At 38.5% G+C, this 21,248-nt stretch overlaps 1 protein-coding gene across 2 annotated transcripts in view; it reads left to right on the top strand.

The window, feature by feature from the left end:
- LRRC69 (leucine rich repeat containing 69) overlaps window positions 1-21,248 on the top strand; it is a 106,825-nt gene that overhangs the window by 69,635 nt on the left and 15,942 nt on the right. For both annotated transcript variants that reach the window (XM_046015588.1, XM_046015579.1), the window contains one exon: window positions 12,645-12,746. In XM_046015588.1, the coding sequence (XP_045871544.1) occupies window positions 12,645-12,746 (102 nt within the window). The remainder of the gene's footprint in view (window positions 1-12,644; window positions 12,747-21,248) is intronic.

The raw sequence follows: 21,248 nt of genomic DNA, 5'->3' as shown, positions 1-21,248 counted from the left end.
TAAACCAATATACAAAAAATAGAATTTTAGGTAGTTTGTGAAGAAAGCACACAGGGCATTGTAAGCCCAGAAGGGGACATTTTGTGGATTTGTGTGTGTGTGTGTGTGTGTGTGTGCGCGCGCACGCGCGCACTGCTCTATTCTCAGTGCTTACACCATTGCAAGAACAAATCAGCATAAAGGAGGGTCTGCTACTCTAAGTGTGGCTGACATGCAGTCAGAGAGACTAGAATGATACAGAAGAACCCATGTGGCAGGTGCTGTTGGGAAGCTGGATGAAGGCTCCATCTCAAACCCCCTTCTCTTGAACTACTTTTACAGGGAGTGGCCATGTGTCACAGTTCTGGCCAGAGAAAAATAAATTGAAATCTTTTAAGTGGAGTGTCTGGAAAAAATTTTATTATTTTATTATTAACTAATGTTAGTAGTTGTCAGTAGAAACTTCTTCAAAGCTTCACTTATATTTGAAAACAGAAAGCAACACAATGCTTAGGAAAAAATCTGGCATTTTATCAAGTATTATTCTTTTTGTCTACAAACTTCAGTATACAAGCAAATTGTTGAAGAGTCAATTGAGTTTTCTAAAACAAAGGAACATGAACATGTATGAGTGAACATGTGTAATTAAAAAAAATAGTGAATGCTCTAAGCAACTTAACCAAGGGACGATATTTGAAAAAAAGAATTTGGGTTTTATGTTTCTATAGCTGACCCAGTATTTCTAAACCTTTTTTCATTATTTTCCCCCTTCTTACGAAGCTTTTTAGACATTTTTTTTCCCTAATAACTTGTCCTCCACCCCATTACAGTTTAGTACTGGAGAGAAACTGTATATATGTTTATATTGTTGGGTAGGATTGAGTTTTAGAGGGCCACAAGCCATTTTAATAATATCTAAGATTGTTTTGCCTCCCCCATAACCCATTTCACCTCCTTAGGGACCATATCAGACCTCACTATTGAAATTCATGAGCCGAACCAGGACAGAACTTGAAAAAAATATTTCTTACATTCTTACTTTTATACCTCATGGGCCAGATATGTGGGAGAGTTTTCAAACTTCTGAGAGAATCTTAGAATCAGCACAGATGTTGAGATAGCTTTCTTGAAATCCTTGAAATACTTTTAGTCCTGGGAAAATTTTATCTACTTTGGGAAGCTGTGTTTTGGTCTTTCAACCCAGTACAGAAAATCTGTATTCTGTTGCTGCCATTCCCAAATACGTCTTCTGAAAGTTTGCAGATCAGAAATCAGAATTGGGGTGATATAAGTTTGATCATTTTAGGAAAAAAAAAAAAGGGAATTTCTTTTCACTCTGAATTATTTGGAAAATAGAGATAAACAAAAAGAAGATAAGCAAAATTACTCACAATCTAAGCATGATGGGGCTGGGGGAGGGAGGAATGCTCATACCTTAACATGTTAGTTTATTTTTTCCCTATTCTTCCAGGTTTTTTTTTTAAGGTCTGTGAATGCATGTGTATATGTGCACATATAGATTTTTATAAAAATTGGAATAGTCAGACATGCTAATGTGTTAACATTAGTATTACTCATACATATTAGTGTATTATTCATACATGCCTGTTTTATAATTATTTTATAATATGCCTTTTCAACTTCTATTGTAAACATTTCCCCACTCCTTGAAGTATTTTCCTCCCTTTCTAATTCTTTCTTTCTTTCTTCTTCTTTTTTTTTTTTTCCACATTGGGTATCTAAATTTATTGTGGAACTTTGACTTAATTATTCAGTATATTTTATCTTGGCCTACTTTGTACTAACTTTTAAAAAGTTATAGTTGACATTATTTTCAGGTGTACGATGTTACACTAATTCCACGTGTATGACGTAGTGATTTGACTCTGCCTCTATCTATTGGGTAGATGCATCATATTGGTATTGTTTATATTTAAGCAGCTCCTATGTTTTGACAGGTAGGAGATTTCAAACTTCTTGACACAACTAATGTGCTTCAGTGAATGTCATTTTAACTAATCTTTGTACATACCATTCGTGAGTCCCTTAGGAAAGATTCATTGAAATGTAATTGCTAGATACAAATTATGCAAGCTTTTACTGCTTTAATAAATGTTGCAAGTTTTGCTTCAGAAAACTCGACATTTTCAAGTTTTAAAATTGGTTTTTATTCTTGCTTTACCTAGGTAATATTTCACATACCTCTTTAACAATATTAATTATACTAATTAGAGTCCTGTCCTGTCAGCTCTACTTCTTCTGATGTAAGTTCTTGCCTCTATTATTTCTAATGATATTGACACCCAATGATTTTTAGGTAAATTTATTTTTAAACTTTCATCTTATTTTTGAATTTGGCACACTTGAGACTTCCTGAAAGCTGGCAGCTGTCTTTGCAGTTCACTTTATGGGAGAAGATAAAGTTCTTACAGGAGTTTGTATTGGTCAGTGACAGTAGAGAAATGATTGAGAAGATACTCCTGCAGGTATAATGCATTCTGATAGCTGCTCATTCTTCCCTGTTGCTAGCCACTCAGGGTCCCTCTCACATCTCTCTATTCAAAGCACTGCTCCTCTTGGGCTATAGGTGTGTGAAAGTTAGGGAAAGGAGGTATGAAGGTGAGAGGCGGAGTGTAGCTGTGAAATAAGAATGGGTGGTTGAATCCATAGGATCTGCCAGCTTTTTAGTAGGGTAATCCTTCTGTCTGTTGTTTCACTACCTCTTCTTTTCTGGAGACCTTTCCTACCTCTGTGTACTGAGTTCCCTCAGTTCCATTTTTTTGTGTGTGGAAATTTCCCCCTAGGCTTCCATTGCTTCCTGGGTTGATACTTCCTTCTTCAAATGATAATTTGAAGATAGTTTCTGCTCCAGTGAGAATTTCTCTTCCTGTTTTTAAATGGCTATTTATTTTTTATTTTAAAAGGTATCTTTGTATCATTTTTAGGATTTGTGATATGAGAGGGTATCGCTGATTATGTTCAGTTTTACCATCTTGCAACTGGAAGTACTTCTATCAATTTGCTAATACATTTGCAGCATGCAAAAATGCCTTTACCCTTGTCTGGTAGCACTTAAATGAAGCAAAGTATTGCGGGGCGGGGGAAGGTAGACAATATAATGGCTGATCTTAACAAGGCAGAAAAACAGTAAATGTGACTTGGCTATTTTAGACAATGACTGCATGTTGGTGTAGTACCTAATTTTTCTAGAATGTGTTTAAGTTTACCACGTACTTTATACTTCCTCATTTGACTTTCACCATCAGTGAGATAGATATTGTTATATTTATTCATGAAGAACAGGCTCAGGTACTCTAAATGACTTGTACAAAGAGGTTGTGTGGAAGAAGTGGATTTGGTCCCAGTCCCCGGACTTTAAGACCAATGCTTTCTCTGTTCTGTAACTAAGCATAGATTTAGTTATATGAAAAGCTTAAAAGAAAAGGTGTTTTAGTTAAAATAACAGTGACTTAAGGGAAGGTAAAGAAAAGCATTCAAGAATTCTTAAAACATTGAGACCTAATTTGAATAAAGAAGAACAAAGATATATAGAGTGGAATTAAAGGTTTTTACCTTTGAGAAGCTTTATTTAAGACCACTTTGGGGTTTGCTTGGAAACCAAGGCAGAAGCTACAAACTGGCATTCTTTCTTCAGTTCTCATCATGAATCTGGCCACTAAAATTTTAATTTCCTGTCAGAATAAAAAAATGGAAGACCAAAGATCTCACAATTGGTTTTCAAACCATAAACAGCTTTCACAAAATCTTTGAATATTTTTCTTCTGGTTCACTACTCTGAATTGTTGCCTGGTCTGAATAAATTTTAAGATGGAATTCTTCAGTTTAAATTGTAGACTTATCTCAGGGCAGAGGTTGGGAACTTTGATTTCTTTGTTATTCCCCAAGGAAAGTGCCTTTTATAGTTGGGTTACTGCTGATGATTACTTTTTATTGTAACCAGGTCTGTGAGGCTTAGAAATATGGATGAAAGATTATTGCTGGGTATATGGCTTCCCTATCCAATGGAGAGGTACTAATCACATAATTTGCTTTCAGAGGCCTGAAACTATTTCTAAAGAGTGTTTGAAAATCTTAACTAGATTGAGAAAAGGGAGAAGTAGGTTTTTATGTTTTGCAAAGGATTTGCAGAAAAGCCCCCCAAGAAGGTTAGTTGGAGTAATTCAGAGTCAGTGGAGAGAATTATTTATCTGCTGAAGGTGGGACAAGAAAAATCTATTACATATTGAAATTGGCGTGTGTGTTTTCTTTTGGCCCTTTGTTGCAACAAAAAATAAAACTTAACTAAAGTTACATAGGGAGAAGTAAGGAGAGTCTCATGGGGATTCGAGCAGGATCTACTGTAAAGCTAGGCAAAGCTCAGAGGTACTGGAGTGTCCTCAGCTCAGGTTGCTGCTGGGATCTTTAGCAGCAGGAACATGAACTGTTAGGCCATCACACTTGGTGTAATGTTGGTATGTTGCTATAATGTAGCCACATTCTGAATGTTGTTCTGCTTATACCTTGTTTCTGGTCTCCTATAAGATCAGCATACACATAACCTACTGTGGAGTTTCCAGCAACTTGATATAATAGCTGTTCTATTCTAGCTTCCAGAACTCAGTTGCAAATTATTTCCATGTTTCTTGGTTTAAATTCCCAAAAGAGTATATGATTAGGCAAGGCTGTGAAGTGCATATGATTTGATCAGGCCTATGATTAGCTCTTCTGGCTCAGGAGTCAAGCCCCTGTTCAAGTGTCCAACTACTAGAATCATACCATGTAAAATCTGTAGGTGGCAAGGTCCCTGGGTAGTGGTGGAAGGTGAGGGTTGGAGCAGCATCAGCAGAGTAGGAAAAGTTTGATGGTCCTGGTTATGTTTAATGGAGCTGAAATTTAAACAAGGCATTTTGATTACCAAGTCTGTCTTCCTAAACCCATGCATGTTATATACTAAGTCTTGCACTAGGAACTGGGGGTATAATGGTGAGGAACCAGAGGTCTTGGCTCTCTCAGAGCTGTGGTATAGTGGGAAAATGTATTAATCAAGTGATTAACATTATGAATATTTAATTAAAAACTGAAATCAGTACACTAAAAGAAAGAACCACCGGTCAATGAGAGAGACCAGTAGTCAACAGGTAGGTTAGGGAAGGCTTCTAGGAGGAAGTGACATGAGTTGAGAGCTGAAGAATAAGTAGTAATCAATTAGGTGAAAGGAAAAGACACATTTCAGACAGAGTGAAAAACATGTGGAAAGGGCTTGGGAAGGAACATGGATGTTTAGGGAACTGGAAATAATTTAGTGTGGCTGGAGCTCAGAGACTGGAAGGGAGGAGGCCATGGATGAAGAACATGGGGTATGTGGTAAGGATTTTGATCTTTATTTGAAAGACACCACGAATTTCAAAGGATTTTAGGCAGGAGACATAATCAGGTGACATAATCAGATTTGCATTTTGAAAAGATCATTTTGTCTGAAAGGTAGAGAACGTGTTAGAGGAGGAGACCAGAGGCAGTGTTGGGTGCACTTTAGGTAGACTCTTGCTGAAGCCAAGTAAAAAATTTTGGTAACTTGGTCTAAGGTGTTAACAGTAGGAGTGGAAAGACTTGAACAGATTCAAGAGACATTTAAAAGATAAATTTGGAAATGGTGATGGGCTAGTAAGCTTTCTATGCTCTCGCATAGAAAATGCTGGGAAAAGACCAACCTTAGGAGAGCAGATCATGAATTCACTCTTGGACATGGTGAGTTTGACTTGTATTTAAGACACAAAAGTGAAGATTTTGAGTAAGCAGTTGGCTATTGGGTGTGGGTCAGAGTCATTGGCATAGAGACTTAATTGAAATTGTGTATGTGGGTAAATTGCCTAGGGAAAAGAAAAAGTGAAAAGATAATGTGGTAGACTCTGTGGAGAACTATTTCATGGTTGGGCAAAGAATGATAGGCCAGCAAAGGAAAAGCAGAGTTAATGTTGGCTAGCATGCTGAGTAGAGAAGAATTTCTGGCAACCACTGAGGGCATTTTGGAAGCTGTTGACTTGATTCCTGTCTATTCTTCAGTGTAACTCTGCAATTGGGACTTATTTGCTTGAGTGCAGAAACAGGGAAAACTGATGGCAGGGATGACCCAGGGTTAGGTTTTCTTAAACACGGGACGTGGAAGAGACAGAGGGCTAGAGGATTCAGGTATGTGTAATTTACCAGACATTTTTTTTTTAATATAGGAGAAGCTTTTAAAATTTTAAGTAATTCTGAGGAACGTATTTTGTGCATACATATTTGTTTCTATTTCAAATATTTATTTTGGGTGAATTCCTTCAAGTAGAATTAACAAAGAGGAAGAATGACTTTCAGGCATTTTGATGACATTGCAAATTTGTTTATAAGCAGATTGCCCTAATCTTGTTTACATTGGCCAGGGGATGTTCTAATGTTTATTTTTTTCTTTAGATGTTTCTAAGAAGCTATTTATTTACAATGTAATGATTGAGCATTTCTATACATGACTCATTGCTCATCATCTTAAGTGTACTCTTAATCCCCTTTGTCTATTTCACCCATGTCCTCACCCATCTCCTTATTTTTATTTTTTGCATTTTGACAGGCAAAATAAATGTATTCCCCCAATTCTTGGTTTTTTTTTACTCTCTTTCAATGCTTTGTATCTTGAGAAATTTTCTTTGGTTAAGGTAATTAGCTCATACATGTGAGAATGCCTTTCCATTGTTTTTGCACATTAATGAAAACTTGTCTGGATTTCGAATCTAAGGGTCATCAGGATTTCCCCTCTCAAATGGTTAAATGTAAGATTCCATTTTATTCTGAATTTTAATGGTATGGACAAATCTGAGAGCAGAGTGCTAAGAAGTGGGAAGTGTACTTCTGAGGCGAAGAATGTGTAGAAAGAAAACCAGTATTTCCAGACTGGAGAGAGGAATAGAGAAATTGAGAGAGTGAGTTCTAGGGGTCAAAGATGGCATTGAAAATAGTGCAGGATCCAATCATAAGAGTCCTAAAGTCTAGTGTGAGGATTTTACATTTCATTGGAGTGAGATGAGAACCACTGGATGGGTTCTGAGCGAGAGTAATATGAACTAATTTATGTTGTGAGGAGATCACACTGTTGAGGATGGAGCACTAGGCCTGTGGAAACAAAGACCTCTTTCCCTGCTGGTTCTCAGTGGTTTGAGGACAGCAGTGGGCTCTAAAGCAGGGGTGGGATGGGGATTGTGAGGAGATAGAAACAAGCCTTTGTAGACCAGCTGTTCTTTTTACAGTGATATTTAAATCAAGGGTCCTGAAGAGGATGCTTGAGCCACTGTCCCGTCAGGTTCAAGCCCAGTGAACTGAAGGCAGGAAGGGGTCTGGGCTTGGGGCTTTAGCCACTTCTTCCTGGCCAGATTTGAGGAAGAGATGTGTACATATTTAGAGCTGAGGAGTTCAGTAATCTCCTTCCCTCTAGTTTTCTCTTGCCCTCCCCTCTTCAACTCCTTCTAAGGGTCTTCTCAAGGGACAAGTATCCAGCAGATACTGAAGGATCTTTACTTTAGGTTACCTTATGCCTATTTTCACTCCCACTCATACAGGGTGTGTGAGAGAAGTGTTCCCAGAATAGAGTTTTTGGCTTTGTCATGTTCAGATGATATCATCAGCCTACTCATTATACAATTCTGATTAGATATGAAGTTTATCATGTATTTTTGTAAATTTCTCATTGGTCACAAATCTTATTTTTGTCATTTTAGAATTGTTCATATATTTTTTGAATGCCATAGCTCCACACTTAAAATCTTATCCTCTTTGGCTTATTTAGGAATTCTAATTCTTGCTAACCCATGAGATTTGGGATGGTCCGAAGACCCCATGGTAATTTGTTCTTAGCTTATTACTTATTAGTTCTGTTTTAGTCAATATGAAATCTCAGCCTCCCTTTTCCTTCTTGCTGAACCAGACCCTTCTGGTCTTCCTTATTACTTTAGTCTAAAGCAACAGAAGGACTTGTTGAATTTATACATTGTTTCTGAGGCCTGGGGCTTTGGAGAAACCATTAACAATTGACCACCTCTGGAGAAGGAGACCTTTGAAAAATTTGAGTTCTTAGGGAGAACGGTGTGTATCTGGGTTTCTGAGAAGACATTTGTTAACTTACCAGTTATTTACTGGGCATCAGCTGTGTTCTAAGTACTGAATTTAGAGGTTGCATTAATAGGCACTTAAGATGTGGTTCTTAAAGAGGCTAAAGACCGATAGATGAAGATAGGCTTTTCGACAATGATTGCTTCATAGTATTGAAGGTGGTATGATTTATATTTAATGCCCAAGGGGTAAACATGGAAACATTTGGCAGAAGCCAAAGAAGCTTAGGTGGGTAATATTTTCATCTTGAAGAAGAGGTGATCCAGGAGTGGGATGAGTAGAAGGCACAGCATGAGTAATAACTGAAAGATAAGACACAGGCCTCTTGTGAGACCCCTGAGTACCTTAGGATGTCTGGCTTATAAGGGTGAAGGTTGGGCTTACCAGGATATGGGATTGGAGAAACTGGCCAAGAAAGGCCAATTATGACATACTAGGGCTTTTGAATTTATTCTGTGGGCAAAAGAGAACATTGAAAAGTATTAAGCAGGACTGTATTATGGTCAGAATCTCATTTCAAGAGACTACTTTGGCAGCAGAAGTTTGCATGGATACTAATTCGAGTACTGTTGTAGTAATTCATATAAGGTATGGGCCTTAATCAAGGCAGAGGGTTAGTGGCTAGGATTGGAAGGAGGAGGAGATTCTGCAGTGGTAGTGAGGAGGTGGGTGGGAGAGTGGGATGGAAAATAAAGGTTAGATTCCAGGGGTGTCTGGGTGGTGCAGTCAGTTGAGTGTCCAATTCTGGGTTTCGACTCAGGTTATGATCTCAGGGTGGTGAGATTTAGCCCCATGTTGGGCTCTGCACTGAACATGGAGCCTGCTTAAGTTTCTCTCTCCCTCTCCCTCTGCCCCAACTCATGCTCTTTCTCTCTCTTAAATAAATAAGTAAATCTTAAAAAAAAAGGATAGATTCCAGAAATTTTAAGAAGGTAGAATTGACGGAACATGGAGGGAGATTTGATGTAGGTGATGAGGAAAAGGAAGGAGGAGAATGTGGAAGAAACTTGAGTTTAGTTTCAAATGTTGCAGTTTATTGATTGTGTGACATCTGGCTGGAGATGTTCCATAGATAGCCAGATATTTGAGAGCATTACCGAGGAAGTTCGTTTGTAAAGGTGGTTGGACTTCCACACAAAGTTCTTCTAATCCTTGATTTTATTTTATTTTTTAATATTTTATTTATTTATTTGACAGAGAGAGATCACAAGTAGGCAGAGAGGCAGGTAGAGAGGGGGAAGCAGGCTCCCCGCTGAGCAGAGAGCCCAATGTGGGGCTCGATCCCAGGACCCAGAGATCATGACCAGAGCCAAAGGCAGAGGCTTAACCCACTGAGCCACCCAGGTGCCCCTAATCCTTGATTTTAATGAGCTTTCCAAGTTTTCACTTCAGCAAACCACCTCCACATTCATGTCTAGCTCTTACCATCATTTTCACCTGCTCTAAATTGGAAGAATGAAAGTCTAGTATGGCAGTTTGAGCACTGGTTCCTCCAGTTCCCTATTGGTTTACAGCTGTATCTTATCTTTTGGGTCACTGACAACTTCATATCCCTTTATTTCTCCTTTTAGTCCGGTCCATTGAAATTTTGTACTATTATTTCTTTTTCTATCTGGCCCAGACCATAAAGTCCAAAGCATTTACTTTTAGTACATACAGTGCACCTATTCCTTTGCTTTCTGACATATCCATTCTGCAGACTCTCCAGGCTGGATCTGGGCTGCTGGGTGCTAAATGGAAGCACACAATGTGTAGACAGGAATTACCAAATGTGCGAATTCCAGTAGGTCCCTCAGCACTTCTGTAATATTTTTGCTTGTCCCTGGCCAGGTTTCTCTTCAAAAATCTGTAGTGCAGGGGTACCTGGGTGGCTCAGTGGGTTAAAGCCTCTGCCTTCAGCTCGGCAGCTCAGGTCGTGGTCTCAGAGTCCTGGGATTGAGCCCCACGTCGGGCTCTCTGCTCAGTGGGGAGCCTGCTTCCTCCTCTCTCTCTGCCTGCCTCTCTGCCTACTGTGATCTGTCAAATAAATAAATAAAATCTTTAAAAAAAATCCATAGTGCATTCCAGACTTTCACCACCTTCTTTCTGCCTCCTTCCGCAGTAACACCTTGCTTTACAACTCGGTTGACAGATGGTCTTACTCTCTATTTTAGAGGCAAATTGAAGGGATCATGTCTGACTCCCCAGTGATCCAAACCCACACCTTCAAACGTATCCCTGCCTGCATTTACACTTCCTTTCTTCTGGTCACAGAAGAGGGAATAATTCAAAGATGTTAGAAGTCAAAGGTCATTCTGTGTTCACCTGATCATTACTATTTCAATTATTCTTGTATCTCCTTCACATTAATCTCTGTGTTGGCACTTGCCTTCTAGGTGACCAAGTGATCTTCATCTTAAAAAAAAAAACAAAAAAAACCACACCTCATTTGACCCTTCATTTCCCTACAGCTGAGAATCTCCTCTCCAGATGGAACAGATCAATGAGTGTTTATAATTTTTTTGCCTCGATATCAAGAGTTTTCCAACTTCAACATAGTTTTGGACCTCATAATTCTCTGTGGGGGCTCTCCTGTGCATGGTAGGATGTTTAGCGGCATCACTGCTCTTTACGACTTAGAGGCCAGTAATACGCCCCCATCCCCAGTTATGACAACCAAAGATGTCTATAAATTTCTATTATGGGGGAGGGGCAAAATTGTTCCAGTTGAGATAAAACTCATAACTCTTGTTGTTGAGTAGGCAGGTGCAGAGACTCTGAAAAGCTGTAACAAAGTTTTATTAAATAAAAGACAATGTAGCTTATTATGCTACTGGAGTGACAACAGTGGCCAAAAATATTGTCCTATTAAGAAGGAAGGCTGACCAGAAACCCGTAGTGCCCATAGAGAGAGGGTATGGAAAATGTTATTCTGGGGAATATTCAGAATGGACGTTGAGAGATTGGGGTGACTTCAGGTTACTGAAATGCCTCCTGCAAAACACATGCTAATGAATTTCATTAATTAATGTCCCTTTAGGAGGATAACTTCTTTATGAAATATTTTGTGTAACAAGGTAGCAAACGGAGTGATTCATTTCCATGTATGGTGGAAGTGTAGTGACAGCAATTGAAGGAAGAGAAGCATGACCCCTAAAGAGAAATGTATGCCCTTTGAACCATGCTCAAATTTGAAATGAGGTTCATATGTTAATGATATTTACATATAGCGAGGTATTCAATTTTGTATCTGATTTGGAAAAGGGCTATGAGTTTTGATATAAATTATGGAGGAAAAAATGATGGTTCTATTAAGCATGGGAGTGCTTTCTTTATTTCAGCCCAACCAGCGCTGACTTGGGGCTCCCACTGGATTCAACTCTCTAGGTTGCTTCCTGATGGTAGACAACATAGAAAACTGCCTTAGGAAAGTTTGAATGTCTGCTTTGGGACTAGGAGACAAGGTGGTTCCAATGTGGCCTTGAGTTCTGTATTTTATTTCAAAATGTTGTCTACGTTGTAGAAATTTCCTGAGACTTTTGAGACCTAATGACATGGTGCCCTCAAAAGATGTTTTAAATCAATTATTTTAATTTGTTGCGTTTCAAACCCTAAGCTGAAATCAGGGAAATATCTTTAATTCTCCTGTAAATGTGAGGGTGACAGCTCATTGTGGCTCATAGAAACCAGTTTTCCACATCTCTTCCCAGCTCTGTGTTTGGTGAATAGAATCAGCCATGGTAGCAGTATTTACACTAATGAATCAAAATATGCTACAATTCAGGGCTTTTTAAATTTTTTATCTCCAGAGAACTGTTTTACCAGCACATCACTGAAGACAGGTCTTCTTTTTTCCATTTCACAGTTGAAACTGAGGCTTGGAAAAGTAATTTTCTAAATGAATTTAACTTTGAAAACACATGATTTCCTGGGAGGCAAGGCACACTATTAAAATGAGAGAATCCCTTATTTTTCTCCTAATACTGGTAGACTCAAATGGCAGACAATTGAATTTAAGTTTTCTTCATAGAAGATTACATATCCTTCTGAAATCTGTTCTCCTTTTTTATTTTCACTGTGCACAATAACATTTTGATTTTCCTCTGTTTCTCTTACCTTTCTCACTGAAAATAATGGATCTTTGTTCACAGTCTGAGACCTGAATATTGGTGTATATTAGAATGTTATTTTTCATTATACTTGGTTTTCTAACAAATACATTATTTGCAATATATTCCCATCATTTTGATTGGGAATAATAGAATAATTGATTAATTAACTGATCTCTCTTCTATTACTAATCAATCCTATTATCCTGAACAAGTTTTCACAATTGTCTAGTATAGAGGATGCCACCAGGGACCTGTAAGATCATTGCATTGCCATTCATGTCAGCATGAAGCCTCTTATGCTTCTAAAAACTCAAGTATGTCTTGCTCTTAAAATACTAACATGGAATGGAAGTTCTAAATAAAGTAAGATGTAACCTGAAAAATAAAGTTTGTTATTTTATCACGCAATGAAGTTTTTATTTATTTTTTTTTTGAAAGTTTCAGAACCTGAAGCTGAAGGAATTCTACTGTGAAGGAAATCCACTGTTCCTGAGGCAGCCAGTTAATGCTGTACAACAGGAGGACGCCTGGAGTCTACAGGTGAAGCCTTCTATCATTTACACAGGTCTTCAAGTGAAAGCCCTGATTTAAGTTTTAAAGAGTTTTCTTTAAAGCAGTTTTGCAAGCCAGCAAATGATTGTTGGAACCTTAGTCCATTGGCAGTGTGGATCCTAGACATAACCTCTTTGACTTGCTTACAGAATCCAATGTAATCCTAATTTCCAGAACAACCAGATTTGGAGAAATGGAAACATTTTGTTAGATGAAAGAAAAGAGAGGAATTTGTTTTCACTTTAACCTTCCAAGTAGTTTTTCAGTATTGTCTAAGGAATGTTTAATTTGTTTTTACCAGGATCTTTGCCTCTTCCATCCTATTTTCACTTGTCCCTATTTCTAGTGGATGAATGAATCTGATCCAGAAATCATGTTAACTTTAGTCAGACAAATAATGATATTAAAAGATGGAATAGAAAAGCATATTAGAAGACTCTCTTTATGTGTTTTTTTTTTTTTTTTTTTTTTTTTTTGGTGATAGATGAATTAAAGATTGTAGATCTCCCCACATTTGAGTATGTGTCTCCATCATGACTTTGGACTTCTCAGGTTCTAAGGGCTTAACAGGAATGAACTTATTTAGTTCTGTAATAATCTTAAAAAAGCAGCACCATTATTATCCCCCTTCTACATAAAATGAGACCCAGATAGGTTAAATAACTTGTCCAAATTCACAGAGCTAGCAGGTGTTGGGATGATGATGCCCACCTAAGCAACTGGGCTTCAGATTCCATTCTCAGAAAGGTCCATTGTCTCAGAAAGATGCTGCTGGAAGGTGAGGGAAAAGGGGACAGAGGCAGTCCCTTCCTGGAAGAGGTTCTGATTTGTAGAGGGGACTGGATGAGCAGTTGACCCAATGTGGCAGTGGTCTCATTGGGAGCCCTTGTAGTTAAGAACGTTGCCCTGTGGCTGGGATGAAGATGTAGAGTGAGAGAGCAGTATTTCTTTTCTCTTTGTTTTATGCCAGGAGCACAAGCATTTATACACACACACACACACACACACACACACACACACACGCATACACACAGTTGACCCTTAAGCAACACAGAGACTAGGAGCACCAGCCCCATGCAGTTGAAAATCCATGTATAACTTTTGATTCCACCAAAACTTAACTACTAATAGCCTGCTGTTGTTGGAAGCCTTGCCAGTAACATAAATAGTTGATGATCATATTAATATATAAGAAATAGGAGTTAATGTACATATGTATTATATACTGTAGTCCTACAATAAAGTAAGATAGAGAAGAGAAAATGTTAAAATCATAAAGAAGAGAAAATATTGTACTATACTGTACTGAAAAATTCATTGATGTTGAAAACCAGAGGGGCTTAACATCATGAGTTTTTACAATTTTTGTTTTGTTTTGTTTTGGCACATTGCGAGTTTTTATAATCAGTGGGGCTTAACACCCGGAACTTTAAAAATCAGCAGCTTAGCTCTGGGAGAGCCAAAGGGCGATAAAAAACTGAGTCCCCACCTTTAAAGAGACAGAGAAGGGAGTTGGGGGAAATTGGAGGGGGAGACGAACCATGAGAGACTATGGACTCTGAAAAACAATCTGAGGGTTTTGAAGGGGCAGGGGGTGGGAGGTTGGGGGAGCCTGGTGTTGGGTATTATGGAGGGCACGTATTGCATGGAACACTGGGTGTGGTACATAAACAATGAATTCTGGTACACTGAAAAGAAATTAAAAAAAAAAAAAAAGAGAGAGAGAGACAGCCTAACAAACAGCCCCAGTGATAGAGCGTAGAAGCAGCAGTTTGAACAACACTTGGGGTATGGGAGAGATACTTGTTTATTATCTCAGAGCTTGTGCAGGAGGGGCAGGGATCTTTGGGAGGCTTCTCTGAAAACAAAAGAGCTGGAAGGCCCACACCCCCAGGCTAGATACACAAACACATGCAGGAACCAGCAGAGTGTGAATACTCCACATAGCTTGCTAAGATTGTACCCCACACCCACACTCTTCTGCAGACTCATTCCCTCCAACCCTTGCTTCCCCAGGAGTTTTTCAGATCAGCACAGGTCTCCTCCCACAGCAGACCTGTACAAAGCTTGCTGACACTATGTGCCCTGCCCTTGCATTCTCCTGTTGAGCAGAATCCTCCAACCTGTCCCCACAAGAGTCCAAATCTATGCCACAAGCGTGGCATTGTGTAAGCAGTCCCAGTAGCGGCTAGCACCATTCCAACATGACTCCTGTCCTGGTGAGAGTTGAAGATAACCACACATACCAGTTAAACTGCAGCCCCAGCAGTAGGCTGAGGGCAAACTTCTGGTCTAACTACACAATTTACCCATAGGTGAAAGCCCCTGGCTCCCCGCCCCCCACCACCTCAGTATAACACCGGGAGAGTGCCTTGCAGTTTGGTGCTACTGCAGCTCTGACAAATGCCTGGTCTGACCCCACTCAAGCTCAGGACAGCCCCACATTTGCCCATTAACAACAGAGGGACCAAACTTGCCAACAACAGGGAAAGTGAGCCATTGCTGACAACTGGCCTGAAACAAATACAGCACAGACACAGCAGCAGGGCACACACAACTCACATAGGAGATGCTCCTGAAACTCTAGATTCTGATGACCCGGGGACGTTTTACTACAGGACACCACAGGACCTCTCCTTCATAAGGCCACTACCTGCAAAAGCAGGAGACCATAAAAACTACTATAATTGATAAATGAATTTAATAAACTCACAGGATACAAAATCAATATATAGAAATCTGTTGCATTTCTATACACTAATAACAAAAGAGCAGGAAGGGAAATTAACTAATCAGATTTATTTTAATTGCACCAAATATAATAAAATACCTAGGATTGAACTTAACTGAAAAGGTGAAGACTGAAAAGGTGAACTCTGAAAACTACAGAATATCAATGAGATAAATTGAAAATGACACAAACCAATGGAAAGAGAATCCATACTCATGGATTGGGAGAATGAATATTGTTAAAATGGCCTTACCACCAAAAACACTCTACAGATTTAATGCAATCCCTATCAAAATATCAATAGTATCTTTCATAGAACTAGAACAAATGATCCTAAAATTTGTATGAAACCACAAAAGGCCCCAAACAGCCAAAGCAATTTTTTAAATGATTTAAAAAAAATTTACAGAGTGAGAAAGAGCACAAGCAGGGGGAGCGGCAGGCAGAGGGGGAAGAAGTCTCCCCTCTGGGCAAGAAGCGGATATGGGACTCGAACCCAGGACCCTGGCATCATGACCTGAGCTGAAAGAAGATGCTTACCAACTGAGCCACCCAAATTGCCAAAGTAATTTTAAAAAAGAACAAAACTGGGGCGCCTGAGTGGCTCAGTGGGTTAAAGCCTCTGCCTTTGGCTCAGGTCATGATCCCGGGGTCCTGGGATCGAGCCCCGTGTCGGGCTCTCTGCTCTGCGGGGAGCCTGCTTCCTCCTCCCTCTCTGCCTAGTTGTGATTTCTTCCTGTCAAATAAATAAAATATTAAAAAAAAAATGGTTACATGGTAACTAAAAAAAAAAAAAAAAAAGAACAAAACTGGAGAAATCGCAATTCCAGATCTCAAGGTATACTACAAAGCAGTAGTAATCAAAACAGTATGGTACTGGCACAAAATAGACACATAGATCAATGGAACAGAATAGAGAGCCCAGATATAAATATAAACCCATGCTTATATGGTCAATCTGCAACAAAAAAGCCAAGAATATAATGGGAAAAAGACCATCTCCTTAAAAATGGTGTTGGGAAAACTGGATAGCCACATGCACAAGATTGAAACTGGACCACTTTCTTATGCCATACAAAAATAAACTGAAAATAGATGAAAGACCTAAATGTGAGACAGGAGTCATAAAAATCCTAGAGGAGAGCACAGGCAGTAATTTCTTTGACATTTTTTCTAGATATGTCTATAAGACAAAGGAAGCAAAAGCAAAAATAAACTATTGGGACTACACCAAAATAAAAAGCTTCTGTACAGCAAAAGAAACAATCAATGAAACAAAAAGACAACCTACTGAATGAGAGAAGATACTTGCAAACAATATATCTGATAAGGGTTTATATCCCAAAAATATAAAGAACTTATATAACTCAACACCAAAAGAACAAATACTCCAATTAAAAATGGGCAGAAGATATGAACAGACATTTTTCTGAAGAAGACATACAAATGGCCAAGAGACAAAGTTTCTCAACATCACTCATCATCAGGGAATGTAAACCAAGACTACAATGAGATATTCCCTCACTCTGTCAGAATGCCTAAAATAAGAAATGCAAGAAGCAACAAGTGCTGGCGAGGATGTGGAGAAAAAGTAACATTACTGATATAAACTATTAAAAAAATTTTTTTATGATTTTTTTTTAGGCAGAGTGACAGAGGGAAGCAGCTCCCCACCGAGCCTGGAGCCGGATGCGGGGCTCGATCCCAGGACCCTGAGATCATGACCTGAGCTGAAGGAAGAGGCTTTAACCCACTGAGCCACCCAGGCACCCCATGATTTTTTTTTAAGTAATCTCTATACCCATCATGGGGCTCAAACTCAGACCCTTGAGATCAGGAGTCACATGTTCCACCAACTAAGCCAGCCAGGCACCCCTGATTTAAACTACTTGATCTGTCAAAGAATTGTAGAGCTTTGATTTAGGCTATGCCTTGGTTAAGATTTTTAAAAACTTCTCTTTACCTCAAAGATTTATGAGCTAAAATTTAATGTTTATGACTAGATTATAACAAAATATTAACCAAAGCATACAGCACCAGTAAATGTTGGACTAAAAGTTTTACTTGTGTTATCTAATTTAATTCTCTGAATTCTGTGTGATAGTATTAGGAAAAAAAAATCCCTATTTTACAGGTGTGGTATCCAAGATTAGAGAAGTTAATAAGGACTTTGCCAGATAGTATCACACTGCTGATAAGTTGTAGAGCCAGGATTTCTACCTATTTAACTGTCTATCTCTAGGAATCTTTCCTCTTGATGATGTTTTAATGCCTGTCATACACACAGTAACATTTGGTCATACAACAGTTTCGAAGTTCATCATTCCTTCTAAGACTTTATATCTGTTGTTACATTTTATAATTTTTAATATTTATAAAAATATAATTTGTGTATGAATAATTTTAAAATTCAAATTAAATAATCATATGTAAGGAAAAATAAAAACATCCAGTTGAAACTGATTTTAATATATGATGGTTTAAGCATAGGAATCAACTCTGATGTACATATAGTTAGATAAAAAATATTCTAACACAATAGCACATAAGCTATTCAAAAGGAACAATTTATTTGTTCATAAAAGATTTCTTGACTTTTAATAACATTAGAATTAGGCCATCATTAAGTTGTATGTTCTCAAAAACTGCATTGCCTGTATCTTTAAGAGGTGTCCTAAAAGATACTATTTGTCATGCCAATAATATCTTACTTTATATATGCTAGCAATTTCAAGTCATAACCTTATGTTTCAGCGGTATGTGTTATTCTTCCAAAGTAACATATTGGCAGCAAGTAGGAGAAGAACACAATTAATGGGTAATATAAGAGTTGTCAAGAGACATATCAAGTGCAACAAACATGTTTAGTTCCAGAAACCATAAACTGAAAAACTGAACTGTATGAATTGTGACCTATTTATAGGTCCCATGTATTTCAGCAAATTTTCCTACCATCTGCTGCTTGGGAAGTGAATCCTTGTTTATTCATTTTCTTCTTTATTGTGAGACCCAGCCATTGAGATTTGATAGCTAAACATTGACCTCTAAAATCAGTATATCATTCTGAATCACAAACTCTTCTCTGTGTAAGTAGTTAAAGAAAAGGATTTGATAATGGACATCTAATTTAGGAGTCCTGGCAATATTCGTATGAAAGAGTAATTATTTCAGAAAGGATGACCTTTTCATGTAACAATCCAGGAAAAAGAGCCGAAATAGGGAGGAGGTTGTGCTGTTAAGGATCAGACATTTAAGGAGTCCAAGCTTAAGGCTGTTTGCTGTAGAAAGGCTGCTTTCTCAGGAGTTGGTAAATGGAAGGGGTAGAATAATAAGGAACAAGAAGACAACAATCTATAGAATTTTGTTCTTATTTTTTAAATATTTTAATTGGGGCAAATGAGTGAAGATTATGTATGTACATATGTATGTATGTATGTATTCCCAAAGATTCCTATTAGGACCCTATTCCGAAAGAGCCTGATGGGGGCTATCTTAATACCAGAGGGAAATCTTTCACTTTGGCCCAAAAAACCCCCAAAACCCAAAAACCAAAAAAACAAAAAACAAACAAAAGCAACAACTACAAAAAACACCCAGTCCCATAAACTGTTACAATTGATGCAATGTTTGTGTAACATTCATACAGGACTTCATGCTACTGGCACAAACGATGAGGTTCCTTTAGCAGAGTAAATTAAATGTTTATTTTGTTTGCCTCATCAGTGAAGATTTAATTTTATGTATTATATAGTATTTTACTTTAGAGTGGTGATATTGTTGGTGGTCATGGCAAAAGCCAGCTTATATATTCTCACCACCCTTTTTGTTATTTAATATTTTAAGTTATTACCTGAAGTGAAGTTTCTGGACTTCACATGGCTGGGTGGATAGATTTTTTTTTTATTTGTTTATTTTCAGCATAACAATGTTCATTGTTTTTGCACCACACCCAGTGCTCCATGCAGTCCGTGCCCTCCCTAATACCCACCACCTGGTTCCTCACCCCCCCCCCCCCATCCCTTCAAAACCTCTGGTTGTTTTGCAGAGTCCATAGTCTCTCATGGTTCATCTCCCCTTCCAGTTTCCCTCAACTCCCTCTCCTCTCCATCTCCCCATGTCTTCCGTGTTCTTTGTTATGCTCCACAAATAAGTGAGACCATATGATACTTGACCCTCTCTGCTTGACTTATTTCGCTCAGCATAATCTCTTCCAGTCCCGTCCATGTTGCTACAAAAGTTGGGTATTCATCCTTTCTGATGGAGGCATAATAAATACTCCATTGTGTATATGGACCACATCTTCCTTATCCATTCATCCGTTGAAGGGCATCTTGGTTGTTTCCACAGTTTGGCGACCGTGGCCATTGCTGCAATAAACACTGGGGTACAGATGGCTCTTCTTTTCACTACATCTGTATCTTTGGGGTAAATACCCAGCAGTGCAATTGCAGGGTCATAGGGAAACTCTATTCTTAATTTCTTGGGGAATCTCCACACTGTTCTCCAAAGTGGCTGCACTAACTTGCACTCCCACCAATAGTGTAAGAGGGTTCCCCTTTCTCCACATCCTCTCCAACACACGTTGTTTCCTGTCTTGCTAATTTTGGCCATTCTAACTGGTGTCAGGTGGTATCTCAATGTTGTTTTAATTTGAATCTCCCTGATGGCTAGTGATGATGAACATTTTTTCATGTGTCTGATAGCCATTTGTATGTCTTCATTGGAGAAGTGTCTGTTCATATCTTCTGCCTATTTTTTGACCCATGGAATGGGAGAAGATATTTCCAAATGACAGTACAGACAAAAGGTTGATATCCAGGATCTATAAAGAACTCCTCAAACTCAACACACACAAAACAGATAATCATATCAAAAAATGGGTGGATAGATTTAATACAGATTGAATTCAGAGATTTGGGCAATAGGAATCAGTGCTCTTTACCAATATGACTCTATTCAGGTACTCACTGCAGTAGATAACTTAGACCAGTGCATCTCAAAGTTCAACAAGCACACAGAACCTTTTTAAATTGCAGATTCTGGTTCAGTAGGTCTGAAGTGCAGCTGAAAGTCTGCATTTCTTTCTCCTCCTCCTCCTTCTTCTTTTAAGATTGATTGATTCATTGATTTATGGGATTGGTGGGAGAGAGACAGCAGGGGGAGGAGCGGAGGGAGAAGGAGGAGAAAAGCAGACTCCCCACTGAGCACAGAACCTGGTGCAGAGCTCAGTCTCAGGACCCTGAGATCCTGACCTAAGCCAAAATCAGGCACTGGAAGCTTAATCAACTGAGCCACCCAGGTGCCCCAGGAAGTCTGCATTTCTAATAGGTTTTGAGGTGATACAGATTCTATTGGTCCATGAGTCACAGTTTAACTAATAAGGATTTAGACATTAGTTAATATGACAGACTGAATTTTTTAGTCCAGTCTGAATATTTGTACAGTCCGTGTTTATTTTATTATTTTTATTATTTTTTCTTTTTTTTTTGCTTATTATAATGAGAGGTATAACATTTGAACCTAAACTTTAATGATGTAAATTTTTAATAATTTGGATTCCTGAATGTAAGAGATGTAGAAATATTGAAATGGAAGTAATTGGCTTTTCTTTTCTTTCTTTTTTTTTTTTTAAAGATTTTATTTTTTATTTGACACACAGAGATCACAAATAGGCAGAGAAGCAGGCAGAGAGAGAGAGGAGGAAGCAGGCTCCCTGTGGAGCAGAGAGCCTGATGTGGGGCTCGATCCCAGGACCCTGG

Source organism: Meles meles, chromosome 1 (assembly GCF_922984935.1).
Source record: "Meles meles chromosome 1, mMelMel3.1 paternal haplotype, whole genome shotgun sequence".
Lineage (NCBI taxonomy): Eukaryota > Metazoa > Chordata > Mammalia > Carnivora > Mustelidae > Meles > Meles meles.
The sequence above is the reverse complement of the archived record's forward strand: the minus strand, read 5'-3'. Positions and strand labels throughout refer to the sequence as shown.